The sequence below is a fragment of the Dryobates pubescens genome, chromosome 3 (genome assembly GCF_014839835.1).
Source record: "Dryobates pubescens isolate bDryPub1 chromosome 3, bDryPub1.pri, whole genome shotgun sequence".
Classification (NCBI taxonomy): Eukaryota; Metazoa; Chordata; class Aves; order Piciformes; family Picidae; genus Dryobates; species Dryobates pubescens.
This window is the reverse complement of record NC_071614.1, coordinates 46,315,866-46,341,849: the sequence shown is the minus strand read 5'-3', so window position 1 is coordinate 46,341,849 and position 25,984 is coordinate 46,315,866. Positions and strand designations below refer to the sequence as shown.

At 43.0% G+C, this 25,984-nt stretch overlaps 1 protein-coding gene across 1 annotated transcript in view; it reads left to right on the top strand.

Annotated features, from left to right (window-relative positions):
• The first annotated feature begins 279 nt into the window (after positions 1–279).
• JAG1 (jagged canonical Notch ligand 1) overlaps positions 280–25,984 on the top strand; it is a 35,219-nt gene continuing 9,514 nt past the window's right edge. Inside the window, exons 1-9 of the mRNA XM_009906915.2 lie at positions 280–655; positions 1,609–1,914; positions 13,017–13,068; positions 18,439–18,693; positions 19,668–19,728; positions 23,580–23,710; positions 24,019–24,138; positions 24,597–24,710; positions 25,263–25,376. Coding sequence (XP_009905217.2) covers positions 581–655; positions 1,609–1,914; positions 13,017–13,068; positions 18,439–18,693; positions 19,668–19,728; positions 23,580–23,710; positions 24,019–24,138; positions 24,597–24,710; positions 25,263–25,376 — 1,228 coding nt within the window. The 5' untranslated portion in view covers positions 280–580. The remainder of the gene's footprint in view (positions 656–1,608; positions 1,915–13,016; positions 13,069–18,438; positions 18,694–19,667; positions 19,729–23,579; positions 23,711–24,018; positions 24,139–24,596; positions 24,711–25,262; positions 25,377–25,984) is intronic.

Here is a 25,984-nt window from a genome sequence, read left to right as displayed (position 1 = left end):
CCCCCTCATGCATATGGATGGACGCATGCGCGGGCGGGCGGCCTCCCCGCCTGCCGCCGTGGGCTAGATGAAGCCGAGCGGCGGCGGGGCTCCCAGACGGGTGGCCGGTTCCCGGGCGGTGTGTGTGCGCTGCATGTGCGTGTGTGCGTGCGTGTGTGTCTCGGGGGGGCGGGGGGCTCGGGGCTCGCCGCGCCTCCGCTGAGCGGTGGCCGGCGGCCTGAAAGAAATAAAAGGATTGGGATAATAACCGCAATAATTAAAGGGGAAAAAAAAAAAGAGAGAGAGCGAGCGAAAAGAAAAGGGAAAGAAAAGAGGGAGGCGAGAGAATAAGGAGAATAAAAGGAGGCTGGGCTGCTTTGCATTGAAGACCGGGGCGCTATTGAAAGCGCTTGAAAAGCGGCGTTGTTCGGCGCGGGTGCGCGCCGCGGCCGGCGCGGTATATTAGAGTGGGGTGGCGGCGGCCAGCAGCGGCGGCGCCTCCTCCTCCTTTTCCTTCTCTCCTGGCCCTCCCCGTCCCATCCCGGAGCAAGCAGCGGCGGCGGCGGCCTGCAGGCGGGCGGGCGGGCAGCGCGGCGGCGGCATGCGTGCGCCCCGGCGGGCAGCCGCGGCGGCGTGCTCCCTCGTCCTCTTGGCTCTGCTGGGGCTGCGGGCAAAGGTACGTAACCTGGGCACTGCGCGTCCTCCCGAGCCGCAGCCCTTCGGGAGCGGGAGGGAAGGCGAAACTTAAGCCAGCCTGAACCGGGTTCTAGGGCGCACCGAGCTGAGCGGGTGGTAGGAATGTTGCCGCTTTTCTGCGAAACGCGGCTCCCGCAGTGGTTGCGGGAGGTGGCTTTTAAAAGAACCCAAACCTGCAGCGGTGCACAAGGCACTTTTGCAAAGCTTCTCCATCGACGGACAAGTTACGGCTGCTTAACTTTCCTGCGGAGATGGCAGAGACAGTTCTTACAGCAAGGCTTAATTCCCTAAAAATAAAAAGTGCAATTACTGCAAATTGCTGCTTTTCGAAATCACTTTTTTATTTCTCTCTGCTTCCCCCCCACCCCCCCTTTTTTTTTTTCTTTTATTTTTGAAAACCAGCGTTAATTGCGGTCCCCTTGGGGTGACTAATGAGCGAGGTCTGAATCTCAGCTGGGCAGCCTTGAACGGGAGGCTGTTTTCCCCATCTCAGCTGTATCTCGGAAAAGGCTGAGGGGTTGTGTTTCTCGGGTGCTTTAGCTGCATCGTTCGGTTAGGTTTGCCCTTGCATATGTCTCTCGGCTTGGTTTAGTTTTGTATCTGGCTGTGTTAGAAGCCTTCCTCACACATGCAGTGGGGTTTGTTGGTTTGTTTTGGAATTGTCACTTAAAGTTGTTTTTTAGTATTAATGACATTATTTGGTTGGGATGATTTAGGAGTCTTTCATATGGATGCCTGATAGGGAAGAGTTTGGAGTGGTTGTTTTGTTTTTAATAATATGGGTGTGCTGCTTCTTTAAGCACTCTAAAACGATTTTCTCCAGTTTGCAGAGTTGTTACAGGTTGTGTCTGAGGAAAAAGAGTGAGGTAACTCTTTCTTGTGTTTTGTTTTTGTTTTTTTTTTCCTCCTGCGGTTCTCTTTTGGGATTAACAGGTGACTCTAGCATCGGGACAATTCGAGTTGGAGATCTTATCCATGCAAAATGTGAATGGTGAACTGCAAAATGGAAATTGTTGTGATGGCACCCGAAACCCAGGAGATAAAAAATGCACCAGAGACGAGTGTGATACCTATTTTAAAGTTTGCCTGAAGGAGTATCAGTCGCGGGTCACTGCTGGTGGTCCTTGCAGCTTTGGATCCAAATCCACTCCTGTCATCGGAGGAAATACCTTCAATTTAAAGTACAACCGGAATAATGAAAAGAACCGGATTGTTATTCCTTTCAGCTTTGCCTGGCCGGTAAGTTGCATGGCCTGCTCTGGCTCTGCTTCAGCTGTAAAGTCCTATTTGAAATGGCCATAGTAAGCCAAGCTCCAACTTCTCATGCAGGGGGAAAAGGGACCAGGACTGGGGAGGGTACAGGCATCTTGGCAAGAGCATCAGGAATCCACAGCACAGAAAAGAGTAAAATGTGGTCATATTTGTGTTTTTGTTCCCTGGGGCTCACAATGCACAGCCTGTTAAATTTGAAAGTCAGATGTGCAGTGACGGGGATCTAAATGGGTCAGGGAAGCAAACCCAGTATCTCTGCACTTTACAGTGTGAATAAGTCTCTTGAGATTTAAAAGGTCAGAAGTTTGTGGTGTGTTTTTGATATTTTTATCTCTCTTTTTTTTTTTTTTTTCCCCCTTCACCCCCTCCTCCTGCCCCCAGCTAGTGAAGTCTTGGGCTTAAGCCAAAAGAGCAGTGAGTTAGGGGCTGCAGAGGGATCCCATGTGAAAAGTGTGTGTCATAGCTGGCCTTCTTCCCTGGAGCATGTTTGGGAAGTCCTCCTGCATCTCCCAAGGGGAAATCTTGCTATGCTGCTTGATGTTGGTGTGGAAGCTGCCCTTGGTGAACTAGTTGCCAACTTCCCTAGGAAGCTTGCTGTGTTTTGAGGTACGTGTGAACTCCAGAAGCTCAAGACTGAGAAAAGCCTGGTCTTAGCTTTTGGTCTGTTTCACCTACTTACCTACTTCTCCCCATAGCACACCTTTTCCTGGCTTCTTGCCTCTGTGGTCCGTAGACTTCTAGTTGTGTGCAAAAGTCAATGGCTGGAGGAGGTGAGGCTCTTTGCCAGGCCCTTTCCCCACATTGTCCACTTTAGTAAATACTGTTTGGCTTTGTAGAGTGGTGAAATAGAGGACAGGCGACTCCTTCATTAGCTGAAACCTGCTTTGTTATTGTTTCTGTAAAGAAGACTTGCTTAGATCTTAGTGCTACTTGTTTCTTCAGGGGTGCTCAAGAGGTTTTGATATATGCAGCTCTGCAGAGGAATTCTCTGCTCACTACACAGAGATTGAGGACTGCCTGTCCACAACGGCTGTCACCCAGGACAGGTGCAGTTGCAGGCTCAAGGGCCATAGGGTTTCTGGACATACAAGACTTCCCATGGCCTGGGGTGGCAGAAGTGCATTGGTTTGTGCCCAGCAGTGTCATGTGCAGACAAGCAAAAACTGTGGGTGTTTGATCTGGGGAGGGGGCTTTATGCATGCACAACAGTCTGTATCTTTGAGGTGGCTCTGTGGGATGCTATGGTATAAAAGATGAGAACTCCTAAAACTTAAATTTAGAGATCACCTAGGAAACAAAACTGTTCCCCCCCCCCCTTCCCTTCTCCAGAGGCGCTGAGCAGACAGTTTCCCACTGACTGCCTTGGGACATGTTGATGCTCAGCAGTTTTGAAAATCCAGTCATCCTAACCTAGATGCCTAAGGTCATTTTTGTGAGGGGAGGAAGGCTCTTATGCATGCACAGGGGAGGGGTGAAGCTTGTCTCCTATCCTCTGTTGCTACCACTGCTGGTGAGGTGGAAGTGGTAGAAGCGTGCGCTTTCCACTCTCTCCAAAGCTTGGCCCTTCCTAGTAGATAAGGATGGGTTGTTGGGAGGGCCTGGACTTTTAGCAGGGGGAAAACCCACCCCAAAAGCATTCCTTGTCCTGTTGTAGTGTAGATATTCACTTTGTAGTGCTACAGCCAAGTGCTGCAGGCAGCCATGTGTTCTTGAAACGTCCTGTGCTGCCTCCTACCTGCTTCCTCTGTCAGTTGTGATTTCTGGAGTACTGAGGGCTGGAGAGGCATAAGGGTGAAACCAAATCTGCGTTTTTAAGGAGATAGTATTACAAAGTACAATGCAGAGTTAACAAAAGTTTTCTCTGTTGGAAGTACAAGTCCTTCCTTTCTTCCTTTCTCATTTCTTTCTCATTTTTTCCTAATGTGAAATGAGATAAAACTGTTATCAAATATGCCATCAAAGGGACAAAGGCTTTGTGAAAACCTGAGGTATTTGTAACTCTGCCAATGGCTGCAGTGCTTGTTTTACAGATTTTTTTCAAAAAAGTCAGCTTCATCAAGGATTTTTTTTTTTTTTTCCCAAGCTGGCCCCCTACCCTACTTCCAGTCATTTGAGTGCCTTGAATCTGAAGATATGTGTATGTATATAAAAGTGATGTCAGAACTGATCATGTTCCATCTAACAACTCCTTTTTTCATAGGGTTGGAAAGTAAAATCTGTGGATAGAGGCTGGATTTGGGGGGTGGGGACCCTGGGAGAAGTTTCTTAAGCTTGTCTGCATCTTACTAAAAGAAATGCTTCTATTGTCCTATTGAATCTAATTGAGCACTGGAATCCCTTGAGCAGCAGCAGCAGCAAAACTCTAGCGCAGCCTTTGAAGTGTGTAAAACTTGACAGCTTCAGACACTGTGGATCCAAAGACCTGAGTTTTTGCAGTAAATTCTTGCATATTCCCGTAAAGAAATACACTTTTTTGAGCTCATGATGATAGTCTGTTTGCAATTACCAAGCCTGCCTCCCAGCTTTAACTTCCACAGGACACATGTTTTATGCTAGCCATTATAACTTTCAAATGGCATTTGAACAAAAGAACATCTAATGTGGCAGAGCTCTTATTTGTACTGAAATTGTGTGTACATGAATTTAGGCATTTTGGAATCTCTGCAGATAAAGTAGTAAGCTTAATTAGTCAACTCAAATCTGATGCTGAAATTTTAGAACTCACTAAGATTTCTTTAGATGGGTAAACGTTGTTGACGTGAGTAAGAGCTTGAGACTAGCACTGCATTTACCAGGGTGGCTTATTATGAGGATTGTCTTTGAATATGTCCAACTGAAAAGTACAGCAAAACTGAGACGTTAATCCTGCTGCACTTGAAAATACTCATGCCTCTCTCTGCACATGGGTGTTTTTTGTGTTCTACTCTCTAAGGGAGGCTTTTTTGGATGTTCCAGCCTGAGTCAGTAACCATAAGAAATCTTGTTGCCTTGAATACTTAAAAAAAGTAAAATAATTAAAGTAAAATCTCTTCCTGTGTCAAGCTGCCCCCTTTGGCCATTTGTGAAAGATGGTTAAATTGCATTAGAGACCTTTATTCATCATGTAGGAGAGGAAGAGAGAATCTTGTGCTTTAAAAGTATTGTTAAATTTGGCTTGTAATTGTAATGTGGATTTAAGTGTCCAAGTCTTATAAATAACTTATGCAATTTACTCTTGTCAGTTTTGATACATGCCCCTGTGAGTAATGGGTGTGGAGATGGTAGACCATAAATTAGAGAGATGGGAGGTTTGAGTGAGTTGCTAGGAAACAGGGCAGCAGACCAGCATAAAGCAGCTCCAGTGCATCAGAAAACTGCCCCTGCAGTAGCTAGTACTTCAGTCTTCAGTAGATTGAAACAATAGTGATGATGACTTAAAACCCACACAGCCTTGCTTCTTGCATTCATTTAGAGACTTCAGTGACTCTTGACAAACTTGGCTTATGAAAGCATATAGAAAAACAAAACAAAATAATTTCCATGTTCTACTTGTCAAAGTGGACACATGCTCTTCTCTAACATAAATCACTTGCCTTTCTCAAAGAATCTCAAGTGTGATGTGTGCTATACCTTAAGGGAGCTGTGCATGAATTAACTAAGCAAGGCTTAATGCTAAGCTTTGCTTTTATGTAGAGGAAAAAATCTTGTAGAGGGTTGTCAAGACTGAATAAGGAGGTGGTCAAACTTGGCAATTCCTTTTGGTATGCATAGCTCCAGTTTCAAATGTCTTGTTTGTTCTGAAATTATGATCCTTGTAATTATTTAATATTGGGGCAAATTGTACCAATGCAGCAGGAAACTACTGAGGTGGAAAAAAATTCTCTTCAGCATCTAAATGACTTTGGCATTTAATACAATTAAAAAGTGTTTTAAATATCTTATTTCCACCTTATTCTAAAATAGTTAGTGCTTCCCCTTTTTAATAACAAATCTTTACTGCTACTGGTTCCCAAAGACTTACAACGTTTTCTGAGAAGGCATTGTTTTTTCTGGCTAGAAAGAGATAATGAAAGAGTTTTAGTGTTTTTTAAGCTTTATGACCTTTTCCCCCCTGCCTTGACACAAGAGGCTTCCAAAATACTAATCGGCAGCTGATACTAAAGTAACAGCCTTTTGGATCAGAGAGAAAAATACCACTTCATTCAGCTGCTTCTTAGAACAACAAACAAACAAACAAACACCACCACACACAACCCCAACAAGCTAGTAGGCCACAGTCAGAATACTAAAGCTGGAATGTTGATTTCTTTTTTTCCCCCCTCCTCCCTTCAGTTAACTTTTTAAAACTTTGTAGAAGAAAATGCTAGACCTTGTTCAAACTTTTCTTCAAGAATACCTGCTAAGTCACTTGGAGCATGGGCAAATCAGAAGAAATGTTTATATTAACAAAATGCATATTAATCAAGTCCACACTGTGACATTTATTGTTGACTAATAATTTAAGAATAAATCTTCAGCACTCGAAACAGCAACATTTTGCCTAGGATGACTATCCAAAACAGAGCTGAGAATATAAAGTGACATCTGAAGCATAGTTATCATGTACAATGCTGTTTTTTCCCAGGACTTCAGAGAAGCAATGAATCCATTCAGAGTTTTTGGACTTCTTACATGTTCTTAACAGTTATTTATGTGTCAGTCAGCTGGGAACTTCATCCTCCTGGTAAATCCATTTGACTGTACTACCATAATATGCCTGAAAAATAAATCCTCATCCTGCCTGCTCCCAGAATTTTTGTTCTTGTAATAAAATAAGGCCTGCTCCAGTTTAATTTCAGTGGAAGCTAATTCTTAAACTGCCTCAGCATACATCCAGCACAAACAGCTTGCTTATGCAGCTGGAGGTCTGCTTGTCTGAAAATGAGTTGCACAAAATTGATGCTTTATGCTTAAAATTCTAGTTAACTCAGTTCTATGGTAGACTCAAGGCTGGAATAGAAGCAAGCTGGTTCTGAAGGTAGTGAAGTTGGCTCCTAACTAGTTAAGTGGGATGATGTGCATACAAGAGGCTTGTGCTCTCATATACCGCACTTATCCTAACATCAGCTCTTAAGTCTGATGCTCTGCAAAAACCTTAAGCTACAGTTCTTAAAAGTATTTCTGTGTAGCTAATACTACTAATGATAGGATTGGTTTTGAAAATTGAAACTAAACATGACTTTGCATTTCTGCTGATGGATAGGGACTTTTCATAAGGGTGTCTAGCAATAGAACAAAGGGGAATGGTATAAGCTGAGAGAGAGCAGGTTTAGACTGGATCTTGGGAGGAAGCACTTCAGTATGTGTGGTGAGCCTCTGGAATAGGCTGCCCAGAGAGGCTGTGGATGCCTCCTCCCTGGGGGTGTTCAAGGCCATGTTGGATGAAGCCTTGAGCAGCTGAGTCTGGTTGAGAGGCATCCCTGCCCATAGCAGGGAGGTTGGAATAGATGATCTCCAAGGTCTTTTCCAACCTAAGCCATTCTGTGACGCAGTTCTAATAATTTCAGCTGGTAGCCTATATGCCTTACCATGGGGAAAGATTTCAAAACTAGAAAGTGTTGCGTTCATTTCTTCATCTATGGGGCTCATGGTTGTGGTCACTGCCAAGCAGTATAAATTATACTTGTTATTCTTGTAATATTCAGAAGAAACTGTAAAATGTGGGTAGAAGTGGTTAAGGTGGTTTGTAAATAGTCAGACATCCCTAGTCCCTTCACCAGCTCAACCCAGTTCTTATGCACTTAGGTAAATAAGTAGAAAGGCTTCTTGTTCAGGCTTGTTCTATGTGAACCTGACTGTTTTGCTTGGCTGGCTACTAGGTATTCTCTCTATTAACCTTGCCACCTTTTTGTAACTGGTGCATTTAATTATCAGTAGGATGCTTTATACCAGTAGGGGGACTGATAAGAGCAGGTAATCTGCTTGTTGAGGAAGATTGAAAGCAACCCTTGACATTTTGGCCTATCTGCTGGAATTTGACAAGTGGGGCTCTGTGAGAAAACTACTCCAAGGAGATAAGGTGCTGAATAAAATACTATTGTTGTATGAAGCACACTCATAGCTGAGGTCACTTAAAATCATCAGCTTAAAAAGAAAGAAAAAAGAGGAGGGAGATGCTATTATTTTTTATCTTATTTTTACGGAGGGGAGGACCCCCAAGTCTTCCCCTTTCTGTCCCAGTACATTGTTGGGTTCATGCATGCTAGTTTTATGATTGGAATACATTGTAGCCCGGCCACCCAGACAGAGGCATTGACTGCTAATATTAACCAAGCACAATAGCATGGTCATACTGACTGCAGTGAGGATTATAGAACATAATGGGGCCTCTCCAAAAATAATGCTAATACAGGACAAGCAACAGGAAGCAGCAGTAGACTCAGCATTGCTCGGCTCCCAGACAAACCGTGGACTGACTTCACACAATGGCAACTTCAGCACATTATGTATTCACAGGATACTCATTATTCCAGCAGGCTTGCCAGATCAGAGATCAGCCTGGTTTACTGGATGCTTAAGCGTATGCATAGTTTGGATAGCGGTACTTTTGTGTCCTTCGTCTTTTGGCAGGAGGGTGGCAGCTGTATCACAGAGAAGGTCTTGACTTCAGTTATGGGGCTGGCTTGTGCCAAGGCAGAATAGGGGTGGGGGAAACTCTCCTGGAAGCTATAATAGTTAAATTTGTTTTCATGTTTTCACCTTCCTGTGGCAATGAAGTTTTTACTGGCACTAACAGCAATGAAGGAACTACTCAAAAGATGATTGAAGAACAATGTGGACATATTCTGATGAGGCTTTTGATGGGGCCACCTGCTTGAAGTTCAGCCTAGCTTTTGGCCATGGGCTCTAAGGTGTGAGATGGTTACAGCTTAGGCTTTGTTTTATTACACAGCTTTCAGAGAGAGTAATAGCTTTATAGGGTATTGCCTTAGCCTCATGTAGGCTGGTCCAAAGAAGAGCTTCCTAACAATGTTAACATTTGACAAATGGGTTGAAGGTTAAGTTCTCCTTTTCTGAAATACATCCCTATTAACTCAGGAGAAACTAGTGGTCTCCATTGCCTTTGAAGCAATATTCTGTTGTCAAGCAATATTCTGTTGTCAAAATTGACAGACTGACCATGACATGATGTTGTCATGCATCATTGTCATCAGTGTCACTGAGACTTGTCATGTGGCCACAGAGGATACCCAAGTTAGAGTCCTGCTGGTAGTTAGAGGAAGTGGTTTTGTGAATAGTCTTAGCTCTGCTGAGAGATTCCCTCCTCTTCCCTGGCCCTTGGACACTTTAAGTATGCCTCAGCTTCCTTCTTATCTCACCACCTTCCAGCTGAAGAGAGGAAGGATTGCCAGAACTCTTGGCAGTTTGCCATGGCCTACTGAGAGCATGTCCATCTGCTAGCCTTCTTCCCTAGGATGCAAGCAGGGTGCAAGGACCGTTCTCAAACTGGTCTTCACAGCTGTGCATGGCTGGTAGAGCATGAGAACACTGCTGGGCTTAACCTGCTCTCCTCGTTTGGCAGAGGAGCAGGCGCAGCATTTGGAATGCAAACTTCCCACTGCGTTTGTCTAGTCATGGTTTCACATGCTCAGCAAAGCTCTTGCATGGTTTAACCACAAGGATAAGGAGGGAAAGAGGTTGGACTAGTTGCAACCTCTTTCAAAAAGGAGGCAGTCCTTTCACTAATGAGCCTGATGTTTTAATCTTCCTCTGTTCCACTCACTTGCAGAATACCTGTAGAAGCCGAAGTACAAAACCACCTTTTTAGGTAGATGTCTGAATGAAGGGAGGGAAGAAGATAATCACAGAGAGCTTTAAACACCTTCTCTTTACCTGGAGCTAGTAGTATTTCAGTTAAATAATCAGAAAAGAGGTTGCGTTGCCTTTTCAGACCCTTTTCAGTCTCTGATGAATTTCAGGCTCTCCTGAGTTGAAGTATCAATGGATAATCAAGACTAAATTGTGGTGTCTCTTCATTGAGCAAAATAGCCCTTGCACATTGGTGCTTTCTTTGGCATTTTCCAGAGGGAGCTTAACTTGGAGTAGTTTTGCTTTAATTTGACATGCTGCCTTTCAGTCTTAAGAGCTGATCAGACTGTGGATGTTCTGTAAAGTGTGCCAGCTTGCCATTCGTTTCAAGCTGCCTTTTTTCTTGAGCTGGAATCCCTGCCTTCTGGTCAAGCTCAGGTTTACAGTGGCTAATTGGGTGTGACTCTGGAAAGGTCACTGCTGCCTTGTTGCCTAGGACATTGCTTTGATGGAATAAGGTGCATGATGTGGAATTCTCTTGTCTGGATATATATTTATGCAAAGATGGGCAGAGGTCATCTATGGGCATGGGAAAACTTAAACCTCCACGCTGTAAGTAGTCATTCCTGAGCTATCTGAATTGTTGATCTATAGAGTGGGGATGATATGTGCTTCTAAAAACTCAACAGCTCAGTCTTTGCACAGAACTGTCTTGGGGGTGTGGGGGGGTGTTGGCTGGAGGTATGAAATAGTTGTATTGTTGAAGGGAAATTTGCTACTGCTGTGGATGTCTGTGCCTTTTGTTTGGTAGTGTCCCATCTTGAACACAAAGTCTTGTTATTTCTTTGCCTCATGCTGAAAGGGACAGAGCCAGGAGATTAAACTCTCATTCTTTGTATCATCCCTTTTCAGGACAGGGATTCTTCATTTAAAATATTCAGATGAGGTGAGAGGGGGCACGTGGAAACAAGGGTTGCTAGGGTAGGTCTGTTCCCCCTGCATTTTGTTCCCATCCAGTTAAGCAGAAGCATCTCCTCTCTTTAAACAAACTCCTGTGCGGTGTTGGAAAGTGGTCACACAAGTATTGGCAACAGTAGCACTTAAAGCTAGGATTCAGCCTTTCCTTTCCTTAAGGGCTAGGTGTGTTGGTAAACAGTCCCGAGAACCAACTGGAAACTGTTGCTATGAGTTTAGACAAAATATCTTCCAAAACAATTATGTAAGGCCAAAAGGAAAACATCCTCAGCTTTATTGGAAGTAGTGGTAGTTGCCATAATTCAATCTCTATATCATAATACTTTTTTCAAGCTTGCAGTAACACGTTGTGCTTCTCAATGTTGGTAATTAAACCAGGGAGGAAGCACCCAAGATAGTGCAATCGATATCTCTAATATGGCTCCAGACTTCTATTCTGGTTTTGGTTTGTTGTCTGATTTTTGTTTTCTTTATTTCACCTCACCTCTGATTTGCATAAGGACTTCTTAAAGCTGCTTTAGATGATGTTAAATGGTCATGCTGTGTGTTGTTTTCAGAGTTTTCCTCAAGCTGACAGCCTTGGTTTAGAATAGTCGCAAATAAAAATGCAACATTCACAAAACAGTAAGCAAAAATAGTTTGGGCCAGTGGAGCCTCTGTATAGAAGTGTGGGTGCATGTTCTGGCTTGCCCAGCTTGTGCTTACTTTTGGAACCATTTTCCCACAGTTATCAGTGAACGAAATGGAATTCTGGTCTGCTTTGAATATGGAACGTATTTAGGCTATATTGCAAGCCGGTGTCTGTCAAAACCTAGTTTTTCATTCAGAGGCTGCATGCTGTGTCCAGTCGTGAGAAAGCAGGCTGCTTCAACTCTTTCTTCTTTTTTTCTCTCTTCTTCCCTCCCCCCCCCCCCCCGCTTTCCTTCCTCTCTTCTTGAGGAATTTGAGGTCACTTGCACCTTGTAGCTGTTTATTCTCAGAGCCCTATTTTGGTTTCTGCGACAGAAAAGAGGTGTTAAGTGCTGGACGCCACAAATGAGCAGACTGCAACCTGAGCGTAGAGACGGTTAAAGAAGAAATAAACCTTATAAGGCACAGCTGCGATGGCAAAGCAATCAAAATGCTTTGTGGAAAGTTTTTATTCTATTATTGGTCTGCTCACCAGAAAGATATTACACTTGAGTACTTTCAGAAGTAATATAGACTAATAAAAGTATTTATAATTATTATGATTATATTTTTACTTTTCAAGTCATATTTTGTCTTATTTTCCTCATCCATTTTTTTTTTCTTTGGAGGAGAGTGGTGTCTTGTTTTGGTTTTGAATCATGAAGTTTGGATATGGCTAGCTAAGTGGCAACTTTGAAAGATACAGCCTGGATAATAATACCTCAGAGTAGAGCTGGGGGAGGAGAAGCTGTTTTAATGGCTCTTGCTCTCAAGTTAGGATTGAAGATAAAGGTGGCTTAGATGTAATAGCTGGCATCCTTCCAACCCACGGAGTCACTTCAGTTAGTTTATGCTTATGATTATTATTGCTGGAGCGCTGGCGAGCTCATTGGCAGATGACTGTGTCTGTAAATGTGACACAGGGTGGATAGTTCAGCTTCTCTTTCCCTGCTCTTCCAAACAGTCTGATCCTAGCCTTTGTTTTACAGTGCTTCTCTCTCACCCCGCTCCCTTCCCATATCCATCCCTTCTTCCCTCAGTTACCTGATACTTGTGGGAGCTGCGATGGCCCTCATGCAGACAAAGCTTTCAAAGGGGGTGCTGAAAAGCAAAGTCCCTAGAGACTGCGCTGTCAAGGCAGAGCACAGTAATCTTAGCAACACTTCTTGCTTTCAGGGTGGTTGGGGGAAGGGACTGCAAGACTTCTTTTCTGTAACTAAAATTCCTTTGAAGCCATTTTTGAGGGTAGGGGGTTGATTTTGTTGGGTTTTTGGTTTTGTTTTTTTATGTTGCTCTGCTAGCCTTGGCGTTTTCTGTCTTCCATGTGAAATTCTTCCACGCATGCTTTATTTTGGCTACAACATGGTGTCAAAGGCTGTACTTCCTCGTTAAGTACATAAGATGCATTAATGATGACAAAGATGAGCTATCCAAGGTGAAAGGTCTTATAAGTCAGACTGGATAAGGTAGCTTATGGTGTTTCAAGAAGATCATGGTTTGCCTCAAGTATAATCTTTTACCTATTTGTGTGTTCAAGTATTCCATTTTAAGGCAGAGATCATAATTTTTCTTTTCTATTAAAATGGTTGTTGTTTGATTGGTGGTTTTGTTCTTAGTCATTTGTGGCTGTGAAAATAACTCTGATTTCTCTTTTGCAGAGATCCTACACATTGCTTGTTGAGGCATGGGATTACAATGATAACTCTACTAGTAAGTATTTGTTCCACTGCTTCACTTACTTTGGACACCTTGATTTTCTGTTTGCTGAAGGGCCTTTGGTAGTCTAACCAGCTTACTGTGAAGTAGAGCAAGAGAGAGAAGTTCTCCCCAAGACAATTTGAAGCAGCTGCTCCAGGCTCTGCAGCAGCCTGTCTCCCTCTCATTGCCTGTAGAGGATGAGTAGCACACTCGCCTCTAGACACTGATGGTTTGATGCCTAAAAATAGATGCTGTTAATTCCCTCTTTCTTCTTAGAATAAAAGCCAAGAGGGTTTCTTCAGGTTTGGGTTGTTCTGTTTGTATTGGGAGTGATATTCAGTATCCTAAGCCATGTTGACTTGGGAGACCCCTCTGTAAACTCTGTACTTCTCAAACCTGAACATGCTACTTCAAAGTAAATAAAAAAAGTACAATTTTGCTAAGACTTTGTATACAATCTATCCAACAGCTGCATATGAGAAACAGGAGTGACCACCAGCCCTTCCTTGGGAGTTGGATATCTAGGGATTCATACTCGGGCGCTGAAAAATATTTATCAGGCACCATGTGGGTAGAGCTGGTTGGAAATCAAGGGTGCGAATTGTTTGCCTGGAATGTCTTTGGTAGATTTCAGCAGCTTTCTGCTAAGCTTTTCCTGTCAGCTGGAGGAAGCTGTGTACAGTCTCTTGGCATATGAGTTGTTCTTCTTACTGCCTCCTGTTGCTGAAACAGGTGGGCAAAATTACCTCTAAGACTTTAATAGTGTGTGGTAAAAGCCACCGGAGAGGGCATGAATATGAACTTCTACACCTTTTGTTGACACAACAAGCCTTTTCCTTCAAGAAGGAAGCAGCAGCAGTGCCCATCTTACACAAACCTTACAATAGCTTCTTTCGTCTGCTTTGGAATGCCAGGTGAGAGCCACAGAGTAATGAAATGGACTTCAGGTGTCATGAGAGGCAGGCCTTGTAGAACTGTGCACAGTGCTGTGGCTTTGTTTTAGTCGGTGAAGCGTACATTGCTTGGGAATGGCCTTTGAGTCTGGGAACCTTTCTGTGTAGATCTGCTCTTTAATTTCATCTTTTTTTATTTTTAAATATACATGGGACATGCTGTGAGTTTCTAGTTCCAGAAAAGTTGTCCATTATAAATGATTCATGTTGACCTGTCAGTGATAGCCATGGTTTGCTTTACATCTGGCCACATTCAGCACTGTTGCAGTCCCTGTGATTTCAGGCCCTGGCTAAGCACAGTCGTGGAGCTGTAGCTGAGAGGCTTCTTGGCTCTTGACTATGGAGTGTTTTATGGAGGAGCAGAAAATAAATTGCCATAGCAACAGGGTTGTATTTAAAAATGGAGGATACTTGAATATTCAAAATGAAGGTCTTGTTTACAGTAGGATCTGAGAGTTTTTTCAGACTGGGTCTCTGCCACTTGTACTATTATTAGAGCTCATCTTTTTTTCATGAAACAACTGCATTTCCAAAGCCACACAATGGACCCTTTCTTTGCTTTCATGTTCTGGAAGTGCAATTGTCTTCAGACAAAATTGCTTCATTTCTCAGCTGTGCATTTTACCAGTGCAGACATGTTCTTGCTTTGCATTTCTACTCTAGCTCTGCTGTCACATACCCATCTGTAGGTCACTTCAGTCACTGTACTGCACAAAGCTTTCCCTTTGTACTGCATTACTTTGCTTACAGTCAGATTTCCCACAGCTGAAGAGTAAGTCTAGTTAAGGAAAGTCTAGTTAAGAGTAAGTCTAGTTAAGGAAATCATGAGAATTAAACAATTTTTGATCATATAAAGTGCTAAGTATTTTTTTGATGACCAGGATTTTCTTTTACCCTAATTACCACTGAATTGTAAGGACTCTGAGAGCTCTCAGAAAGAAAAAGAGTAGGGGGGTGGGAGGGGAAGTGTGATTAGTAGGCTTTGTGTAACTTCGCAATAGCTTTAGCATCCTCTGATCAATTCAGTCTTAGGAGATCACAGAACGGATGCTTCCTTCCCCCCCTCCACATTCCACTCCTCCTACGTTCCATTTACCACATACTCTCTCATCTCACTTCCAAGCGTGGTTTGCAGTTAGATTCTGGCCCTGTTGAAGTCAATGAGAATTTTGCTTTTTTGGAGCCAAGATCCAGCTTAAATGATTTTCTTACTCTGATTCTTGTCTAGATGCCATCTTGCTACTGTCGCTTCGTAACACACAACTAATGGGGTTGACACTGCATCTGAAATGAAGTCAAAGAGCTATTGTAAACTACTGGTGTCAGTTGCATGTGGATTCCAGTTGGGCATAAGAGACTTCAGCGCAATGTAAACCAAGCCATAGCTGGAAGTTGTTTGAAGCAGAGCTTTTCAAAAACAACTGTGGTGTCCTTGGCCACCCAAACTGCTGGAGGAAGCTGGGCATTTTTTGTTGTTGTTTGCTTCCTGTTGATAGGTACAGATTAATAGCTTTGAGGTGTAGCCACATGAAGTGAGTGAAACCAAAAAGCTCCATGATAGCGAAGTGCAGAAGCTAAAGGTGTACAGAAAACCCCTCTGCATCAATTTCCAGTCATTTAGTATTTCCTCTAACCTTTCTATCAAAGCGTGAGCTTCTGAGTCAGATGATGTCGGGATGTTAGGAAGATTACTTTCTCTCAAGCCTAACTACTTCTTTTTGTTTACTTAATCAGTCCACTGCTTTGGGACTGTTGTGAGCAAAGAATGGAAGGGTTGTTGCAATGCCTTCCCTGGAGTCTGGGTCAGCACACTTGTGTAAGTGCACACTGACAGGTAGGGATAGGGAAGGGTGGAGAGATTTTTGTACAAGAAGGAACATGCAAATACTTCATTGTGAAAACTGTGTGAGATGGCGAATGGAGAGGTGTCTTGAGTGCGAGAGACCTTTCTTGAATGTAAAGGTATGGTGGTAGCTTTAGAAAGTGTGTGAAATTAAGAAAAAGGGGGGGGAGGGGGATGAGGGGGAGGGCATTTTAGCCATGATCCAAACAGAAATTGCAGCTGCTTTTCATCAGGACTCAAAAAAAAACCTCCATTGGACTAATAGGGATGTTTCCACCTGAGTTCAGCCTGTGGGCTGAAAGAGAGCCAGTGTCTGCAGTGAGATGTCATAGATGTACAGCAAGAACAGGCTTCCAAATTAGCTGGCAGATAGGGGAAGAATGATAGAGCAGAGGCAAGAGGAAAGATCTCTCTTCTAAAGCAGCTGTTTTTCTGGTGCCAAGGACTGAAATAGCTGTCAGTGGTATGTTCCCAACTAAGAACAGGAAAAGACTGGAAAAGCAAGAGTGAGTGTGTATGGAGGGGGTGGGGGGTCTCTTGCAAAACCCAATTGAGTGTCATTGCCACTTCTGCCACTTGCAAGAGAAAAGGATAGAGTTGTTTTCCTTGCAAGAAAGAGGATGTCGTCATGCACGGACTCGGTGTTTGGGGAAGCGTGCTTGTTTTCCGACTGCGCTGCAGATCAGGGCTGTAATCTTGGCAAGTGCAGCAAAGCCATCTCCAGCATGCATGAGTTGAACCAGAATCACTTGACTAGCCCCATTCAAGGCGAACAGATACGCATCTACCTAAGTACCTCTTAGAATTAGTCAGTAATCTTGTTGATGAGATCTAAGAGCCTTACACCTGCACAGTACAGGACATGATACTGCTCTGAATATACCAGTATGGAAAAGCCCTTACGCATCTACATGACTTCTGAATGGCATTTAAATTAATAAAGGCCTGCGTGCATTTGAAAGTCTTACACATAGATGTGGGGTTGGGGGCTTAGTGCCAATGAATAATGAAACCTGATTTAAATAGAAAATACTCCAGAACCAGAAATACCAGAAGGTGAATAAGAAGTTGTTGCCCTTAATTTCACGTTGTAAACACTTAATTTAATGAATGTTGTTGTCTCAAGCCAAGAATGTCCCCCCCAAAATGGGTAAATGCTTAGAGTGTCTGTGGATTACACTCTTCTGTGGCTGTGCAGCAAGTGTTTTGATTTAACGTTGTTCAGAACTGCAGACAGGCAGGACTGAGTGGTGAACTGATAATGGGTATCTGAGGCTTGGGAAACCTGCTTGCAAGTTCTTTTTGAAAGCTACAAATCAAAGCCCTTAGCAATAAATTTCAAAGTATTTTCAATCAAAAACTGACCGTGTGTCATCTTATGCTTGAGGTAGCAGCTTCATTAGTCTTCAGCTCTGCCTTTATGTGAACTTCCCAAGCCTTTTTTTGTGGCTGTTGGTAGAACATGCTGAACATCGCTATGGTTTCATACTGAATGTGCTGGTGCTTTTCTCCTTTCTAATGCTTTGTTGGCAAATTGCCCTTCTGCCTAAAGTTCTTCTGTCACTGGATTATGCTTCCATATTCAGAACAGTGTGGCCTGATACTTATTCTTGGTTTTGTGCTATGTCTGCAAGGATATTTTGGCAGTTTTATGATGTACTTTCAGTCAGCAGTCAAGTGCTTGCTAGCAGCAGGTTGTAAGGCAGTGTCAGATCATTTAAGTCACAAGACCTGGACTACAAAGTGAAATACCACAGATATATACAATGTTCTAAGCTAATGTGAAATATTATTATTTCAAGCCACAATTTAGACAGTTGTAGGGCTCTGAAAGCCAGAAGACTTTTGCTGGACCTAAATGTCAAGTACAAAGTCTAAACTCTGAAATACACTACATAGAGCAATGAGGAGGATGTATAGTACATGTATGCAGTAATTCAAGTCCTGTGTTTTGAGCTGTGGTAATCTTGAGTTTGTAGTGTCAACTAATACCTGAAGAGAGAACATCCATGGTGTTTCTTAGTCAAAACCTGGTGAGACCACCGGTGTTGTATGAACGCCAGGGTTGCTAGTTCTTAATCTAGTGTTTACACCAGAGTCCAGAAGGCTGCAAACCTTTTGTGGTGCTTAGGTTCAGTTTGTAGCCATTGCTTTATTAGGTTATTGCAGTATGATATTTTCATAAATATTCCAGTTTAAAAACAAAAGTAGTACCATTAATGGTGAAGCCTGGAAAACCACATTCTGTACCAATTCATTGGCACCGAAAGTAAAAGCAGCTGAAGTTTCTTTAATCGCTAACTGTATGATTCGTATTGGATGCCCATGCAGCGCAGAAGAGATGAGTGACTGGCAGTAACCTAACAGTTCCTTTTGATTTCAGGCTTTGTTCGGTTTGATAATGCTGCGTGTGTGTTTCAGTTAATGGTTTGTAGCTCCAGGGCAGCCTTATCTTGCTCTAAACCAGAAAATTAATAAAATCAGCTGGCTGCCTCTGAGTCTTGCCTGTGAAGTTGGAGAGCTGTGATGTGGGAGGTGATGATACCTAAATGAAGTATTAACTGTGACATCTCTTCTGCCTTCCAGATCCCGATCGCATTATCGAGAAGGCATCCCACTCTGGCATGATCAATCCAAGCCGCCAGTGGCAAACTTTGAAACATAATTCAGGAGTTGCTCACTTTGAGTACCAAATCCGCGTGACTTGTGCAGAACATTACTATGGCTTTGGCTGCAACAAGTTTTGCCGACCAAGAGATGACTTCTTCACTCACCATACCTGTGACCAGAATGGCAACAAAACCTGCTTGGAAGGCTGGATGGGACCAGAATGCAACAAAGGTTTGTGCCAAGTGCTCAGCTCCCGAGTGATCAGCAGGCTTGGATAGGGTTGGTGCATGTGCAGTTCAGTGGTCAGTTTGTGCTGACCACAGGGCTAAGGACTGATGGAACAACAAATAACTCTTTACACAGAGAAACAGGGCCAAAGAGGACTAGTTCCTGCCTTGTTTTAAAGTCTTGAGGAGGTCTGACAAACACTGGGCACTTAGCAGATGATGTGTTCTTTCTCTGATTATCCACATCTTTGCCCTTGGGAAGAAAACCCAGCCCATTGACTTCAATGGGAGTTCTGCTGCTGACTTCAAAAAGAATTTCCCCTTTGGTGCAGAACTTCAAGACAAGCAGGAAGGAAAGACTTGCTTTAGAGCTGACTTGGCAAGTGTAAAGCTTTGGCGTTTGAAAAGTCCCAGGCTGTTTGTTCCTCCTGAGATGATATTTAACATGTTTATTAGGGAATGGCAACTTCTTAGGTAATTTTACAAGGAGAAATCGGGACTCTTAAGTAGAAACAGACTATTAGCGTGTTTTTCTGACTTGAGTTTACCTATAATTTGAATTGACAATCCTCTTAATATCCTGTTCAGAGATATGGCTCAAAAGTAAATCCAGAGCAGTTAGAAGTTACTCTGGAGTAGATGTAAAGCCAGGGAGAGGGGGCCAGTTCGCTCGCAAAAGACAAAGGAAACATGTAGGCAACAAGTGACTTGAGCTCTCTGAGGCAAGACAGTTTCACTTGCATAGAAATAACTCTGAACAGCCACAGGTATGATTCCTCTGCAGAGCTCGCTGATAGATTTCCTATCACAAGGTGCCACCTGCCTTGATTTTCCTTCAGGTAGACTTTATAGGAGAAACTTGTTGAAGCCTTGGGTTCAGTAGGGTTACAATGCAGGGATGAAAGCATTCCTGAGACTGAAGATGCAGGAAGCAGGCAGGCTGTTGATGCTCTTTCTTTTTTTTTTCTGTTTTAACAGCTATTTGTCGTCAGGGATGTAGTCCCAAACATGGTTCATGCACAATTCCAGGAGAGTGCAGGTAAATGCTCTTTCTCCCTCCTTGTTTCTCTTTCCCCCCTAGCCCCCAAATAATTAAACAAGTAATGCTAAACACAATAGGGCTGGGGAGGGGAGGGTGTTTTTGGAGTTCTGTTTTTAACCAAGGCACATTATTCATGCTGACTTGCCCAGAATAAGGGGCAAGCAGGCTTTTAATGCACTGATAATTTTAGGAAGCTTTTGGTTTGTGAAACAATGGTACTGGAAAGGAGGGAGGTATGGGATACATCGTGTGAATGCTGCCTAATGAGCACTAAATAATTACTCCTGTATAAATAGTGCAGATGTTTTGTGGGCATAGTTTTCTTCAACAGCCTGATAGGCTTTTTTCAACTACCAGCTTGAAATACAGTGTGGCTTTTCTCTCCTCTTCTCCCTTTCACTCTTCTTTTTTCCCCTTCCTCCCTCCCACCCCCTGGTTTCTTCCATCAGTAGGCAAAAGTCAAGCATTCTTTAGAATGGGATTAGTTAAATCTTTTGGTTCCTTTACCATTGTGAGCCCACCTCCAAGTGCTGAGAGGTTAATAGCTGGAATGAAGTCTTGTTAGTAGGCTCTGATGAATGCAGAATTTTGCTCCCAAGCTTTAAAGTCTGTTCCATCCTGGCAAAGACACAATGAAAACCAGAGTTTATCCATAACCCAAAAAATAAATATTTGGAGGACCTTGAAATAAACAGGGTATATTTACAGCACAGGGAAGGCTTCTCCCTTACTAATAGAGGGTTATTAAATGTGGACATTCTCTATCCACAAACTGGTCCTAAGTTGCTTCATGTAACCCTTTATCATATCTATTTACACGTGATAGGGAACTGAGGGCTTCTGAGGTTACAAAATGTTGATATTTATCCTGTCTATGAAGGGTTAAAAGTGAAGCTTGGGTATTCCCAAATAAAGCTCAGCAGTCTGAAGGAACAGAGAGCTTTTGTCTGCCTAAAAACCATTTTGGTAGATTCTCTGATGAATGAAGTGGGCTGCTTTTCTTTCTGGATAAGCTGTAGTTCAAACAGGAACGAAATCTGAGGTGTCTGACAGACTAAAATACAGAGGAAATCAGCCAAAATAGTCCCAGTGGTTCATTCCATCTCTCTATCCTTGTCATCTATGCTTCAAAAACAACCCCAAAAAATCATCAAGGAATGCTATGAAAGTAAGGTAGGAAGAAACTTTGCATCCTCCACAAGAGGTGTGGCAAAGTGACAGTCAAACCTCAGGATAGATTGTTGTAGGCTGTTCAGTCATTTTAATGTTTAGCAGCACCGATGGAAGCTGGTTAGCCCCAGAACACCAAATCCAAATCTCTTCTTAATTGAAGAAAACAAAAAGAGGAGAAAACCCTACCAAGTGGCAGGAAGTACTGGGGCAGAGAGGGGAGTTGTGGTCAATGATGAGAAGAGCATATCAGTCAAGGCTACCAATGATTTGTGCTTCTGTCATCAGAATAAACATGCCTTGTAGGGGTTGCTGTCTCCTAGTTCAGAACAACAGGCTTTGTTTCCAGATGTTTTTTTCTTTCCTTTCTCTTTCTAAGTCTCTTACCTCCCACTCACTGCCCAGACATGCACTAGTGCTCTTATTTACTTAAGGTGCAACTTTCCCACACTTGATTTGCATAGTCTTGTAACAATGCTGTCCTTCTGGTGCTTTCAGATAACTTCTGCTTGCCAAGTTAGACCAATATCTTTAAAGTGAACTCAGAAACAAGATTTTTATTTTCTTTTAAGTTTTGATGAGTCATATAGCCTGTATGTCACAAATAAAACAGAGGTTAAAAATAACATCCCAGCAGAAACTGCTTTGGGTTCTGGTACAATAGGCAACTTGCAAACATTCTTAAAATATCCTTTTCCTTTCTGGTGAGAGCTGCTTTTTGTTTTTTTTCAACACAGCTCAGCCAGCCAAACCATATTTACTCACAAATTGCTATACAAGGAAAGTTAACTTCAAATTTCTCATGAGAAACTGCTGTGTAGATATTCCTGCACAAGAATTATTACCAGGAATCGTTCTGGAATTTATACCTAACTCCTCCTTTTAAATGCCCGTTGCCTTATCCAGTTTGGTTTGTTATGCTTTGAAGCTGATGCTTGAAGGAAGTCATGTCTTTGGCTGTAAACTCATGGCTTTTTCTCTGTGTTCTGTTTGGTTTTGTGTGTTTGGGGGGTTTTTTTAATTGTCTTTTAGCTGTTTCTCTTTACATTTGCTTTAAAGAAAACAAGATTTCTGATTTGGCAGAAAGGAGTTAAAAACAAAATAAATATGCAATTTGGATACCTGTTTCTGCAGATGAGGTCACTTAGTTTGGCTTGTGTGCAAGCTCATAGGCAAATTGTTTTGACTGCATTACAAATTAAAAGGACATAGTCCTAAATTTTGCATTCTTGCATTCCCTGTACAGGATTTTCCCAAAAGCTACCCGAGAGGTTCTTTTGCCTGATCTGGTTTTCTTTCATGTTCTTTGCACACAGAAATTGGACTAGCTTTGTTTTTTAAAAACACACCCTAATAAGAATTTCCTATTGACTTTAGGCTGCTATTGAAGTAGGTATTAAATTAAAAATTAAGATGCAGTTTGTCACCTGAGATTTTTTTTGAGGAGAAGTCAGACTTCGCTGTAGCTCTGTGCAGATTACCTAATGGACAGATCCTTCCAAGTTTTTTCCCATGAGAAGAAATAGCCGGCAGAAGAATGGTGTAGGGGGGGGGTTACAAATAGAAAGCTTAGCTGACTTCTGTACAGATGAGGTTTGTTTTCATAATTTAGTGACAGCTTGATGCATAATTGCTGCTGATCAATTACTCTCAGGACTGGTTAATGAAATACAGGACTTCAACAAACCCTTGCTTTTCATTTTCAGCTTGTTTTCCTTGTTTCTATCTATAGCTCGACTTTAATTTGAAGAATTCCTGGTCTGCCTTGCATTTAGTGGGAACTAAATGAAAGACAAAATGAGCTTTCCCTTATGGGGGCTGTACTTGAAAAGAACAACTGCCTTTTAAGTACAGAGCTCAGGTAGCTCATTAATAGCAGTAATAAATAATTTAAATAAGAATAAAGTTTTCTCTAGACAAGAAGTTAAAGTTTCTTAGAATTGGATATGTTGTAGTTATTCCCTAAAAAGAGGTTTGCATAAATCAAACTCAGGAATACAGTGACAACTACTACTCTTTGAACACATGCAAAATCCTGATGTGTGCTGTTTTCTTTCATCTCTTACTGTGGCCCAGTCTGTACTTGCTGTGTCTCCTAGTTCAGAGTGAGGTTAGCTTCCCCTAGAGCAGAGAACTCCTAATGCTTTGCTACTGCCTTGCCAAGGGCTGGAATTGGTGTCTCTGGTTTTGTTTGTCTTCCTGCAAACCCAGCATGGCTGAAATGCCTGAAACCTTGTATTCATGAGGATCTCTGGATAACTGCTGTTCCCACTGACTTGTTGTTCCCCACCTCCCACCCCGCCAAATTTATAAAGCACCCTGTCAAAGTCCAGAGATTGATTTGTAGTGCACACCCACCCTCTCTGCCACATTTGTATGAGGCTTTAAAAGAGTATTATTGTGCTGAATGGCCTCATGCTGGTGTTCTCAGAACAGTTATTCTTTTGTCGGGAGCCTGGCTGCGGAGACCTTGGCAAAACTACTAAAATGTTTGTTTACAAGACACCACCAAACAAACCTTGAATAGCTTCTCCCCTCATTCTGCCCTTCTCCTCAGTTTTTCTCCAAGTTCTGGAGTTCCATGCACACATCTAGATAATGCAATTGCAGCAGGCTTTGGGGTTGTTTTCCTCTTCTGATTATCCTTTTTTTTTCTTTTCTTTTTTTTTTAAATGAAGGTGTCAGTATGGATGGCAAGGCCAGTATTGTGATAAGTGCATTCCACACCCAGGATGTGTCCATGGCACTTGCATTGAACCATGGCAATGCCTCTGTGAAACCAACTGGGGTGGTCAGCTCTGTGACAAAGGTATGCTAATCTTATGGATAGCCAAGTGTAACACTTGAATTTTAACGGTGTAGATGTAGCAAGGAGAGAGTGCACACGAGAGTGAATGAGCCTCATGAAACGTAGTGGTGGTTGGTTTGTCCTTCAGCTACTTGGCATTGTCACCTCCGTTGTTTTGGTGGTATTAGTGCATGCCCTTAACTTTTCCCTGTCCTGTGCTACTTTGTGTGCAGATGTATTTTGTAAAGGCTCTAGGATAATAGAACAAAGCATGCACAGGTGGTTGAAAGCAGAATCATCATGGCTTTAATGGTCCTTATCTCTTACAGATCTGAACTACTGTGGAACCCACCCACCCTGTTTGAATGGCGGTACCTGCAGCAACACTGGCCCTGATAAGTACCAGTGTTCCTGCCCTGAGGGCTACTCAGGACAGAACTGTGAAATCGGTAAGTGTTTGATGTGGCTGCAGAGCTGCCACTCGGCAGTTAATTCTTGCCAGTTTATAGTGGCTGGGTTTGGATATATTTTATGAGGTTGGGGGAAAGTCAGTTTCTAATACTAATTATGATGTCAGGGCAAGCTACAAAGATCCAGACTTGCTTGTTCATGCTCCATCATGAATAGTTGGCATCTCTGAACAGCAGCCTCCTGCTCACTGGGAGAGATAACTAGGAGTTGCCTTGTCTGGCTGTGGCTCAAACAGGTGCAAGTCTGTGTGGATGAGTTTAGCAGGGCAGATGACTTCCTGCTGACTGGTAGCTGTTTGGCTCGCAGCTCTCACAGGAGTTCAATACATAAAGAATAATGATGGTGTGTCCAGAGTAGAGGCATGTGGAGGGAGCAGGGGTGGCTGCCGGTGACACTGGTGTAACCCCCACTATGCTGTCCTTCTGTCCTGGTGCAGCGGAGCATGCCTGCCTCTCTGATCCTTGTCACAACGGAGGAAGCTGCTTAGAGACATCTACAGGATTTGAATGTGTGTGTGCTTCTGGCTGGGCTGGACCAACTTGCACTGATAGTAAGTCCTTTTAAAATGGTATTAACCGTGTGCTAGTTTGCCATTCTAGGTCAGTCTTTCTAATCCCTGATAAACTTACAGGGCAGCCTACTTAACCTTTCCCAGCTTCACCACTGGTTCTTGGCAGCCATTTATACCACAAAGGCCTTGGCTTTTAAGAAGGTTTTTGTGAAATGCAAGGAGAAAGAATGGCCAATAGCTTCTTGAAAAAGCTCAACGTTGATACATTTATTCACATTTTTTGGGTAACATTCAGTCAAGTTGTTTCAAATGCTGTTTAGAGAGACTTGCTGAATCAAAATCTGACTTCCCTTTACAAAAATGCCACGGGTGTCAACTTCTTCCCCTGTCCCTCGAAATGCCTTTCACCACTGTTCTTAAAGGAGGCTTTTGGTGAAATTTAAACAGACCTAGAAATTCTAAGTAGAAGTCCCATTGTCTTTCCTTTCTTCAGGGCAAATCCTGGTAGCAGCAACCTTTTATCAAAGTTGCCAGTTGGTGACATTGTTTATGTGGTAACGGAGCTAAGCCTCTCTTTACTCCACATTGCAGATATTGATGATTGTTCTCCAAACCCCTGTGGTCACGGAGGAACTTGCCAAGACCTAGTTGATGGATTTAAGTGTATTTGCCCACCTCAGTGGACTGGCAAAACATGCCAGCTAGGTGAGAACTGCTTTTTTTTCCTTCATCCAGTGTTGCTTAGGGTTGGGGGGAAAGTAAATGCAAAAGGGCTCACAGCTCAGCAGACAGGGGAAATGGTGCCCTTTGCATCAGACAGATGTTTCTGGTTCTGAAACCTATGGACGTATCCTGGCATACTAAAAATACTCTGTTTGCAGGACCGGGGTCTAAGTTTCAAAGCACAGAGTGGCTTTCTTCTGTTGGTTCACCGATGTGTGCTGGCAGATGAAGGAAATAGTTAACTGAGCCAGAGCCATACTTTAAAGCATAAATGAACTGAAGTGGGGAGGGTGCATGTGTGTGCCTTCCAGTCCTGCCCCCACATGGCTTTCTTATTTTAGCTTGTGAGAAAGTTGCTGTACCTCCCCAGCCATGTCAACTCCTCCAGCCCAAGGAGTTCACAGCTGGGTTCCAAAATGTAGATGGTCTCATGAAGAGTGAGCTATGTTCTTTACCCTAGTCCCACCAAGCAGACTGCAGCACTCCCTTGAGTTGTGTATTGGGGGGTGTGGGGGGTGTGTAACTAGCTCATAATGAGTGGCAGGGTAATTACTGAATAATTAGTGTAGCCTGTGTGTTCTAACTGCAGA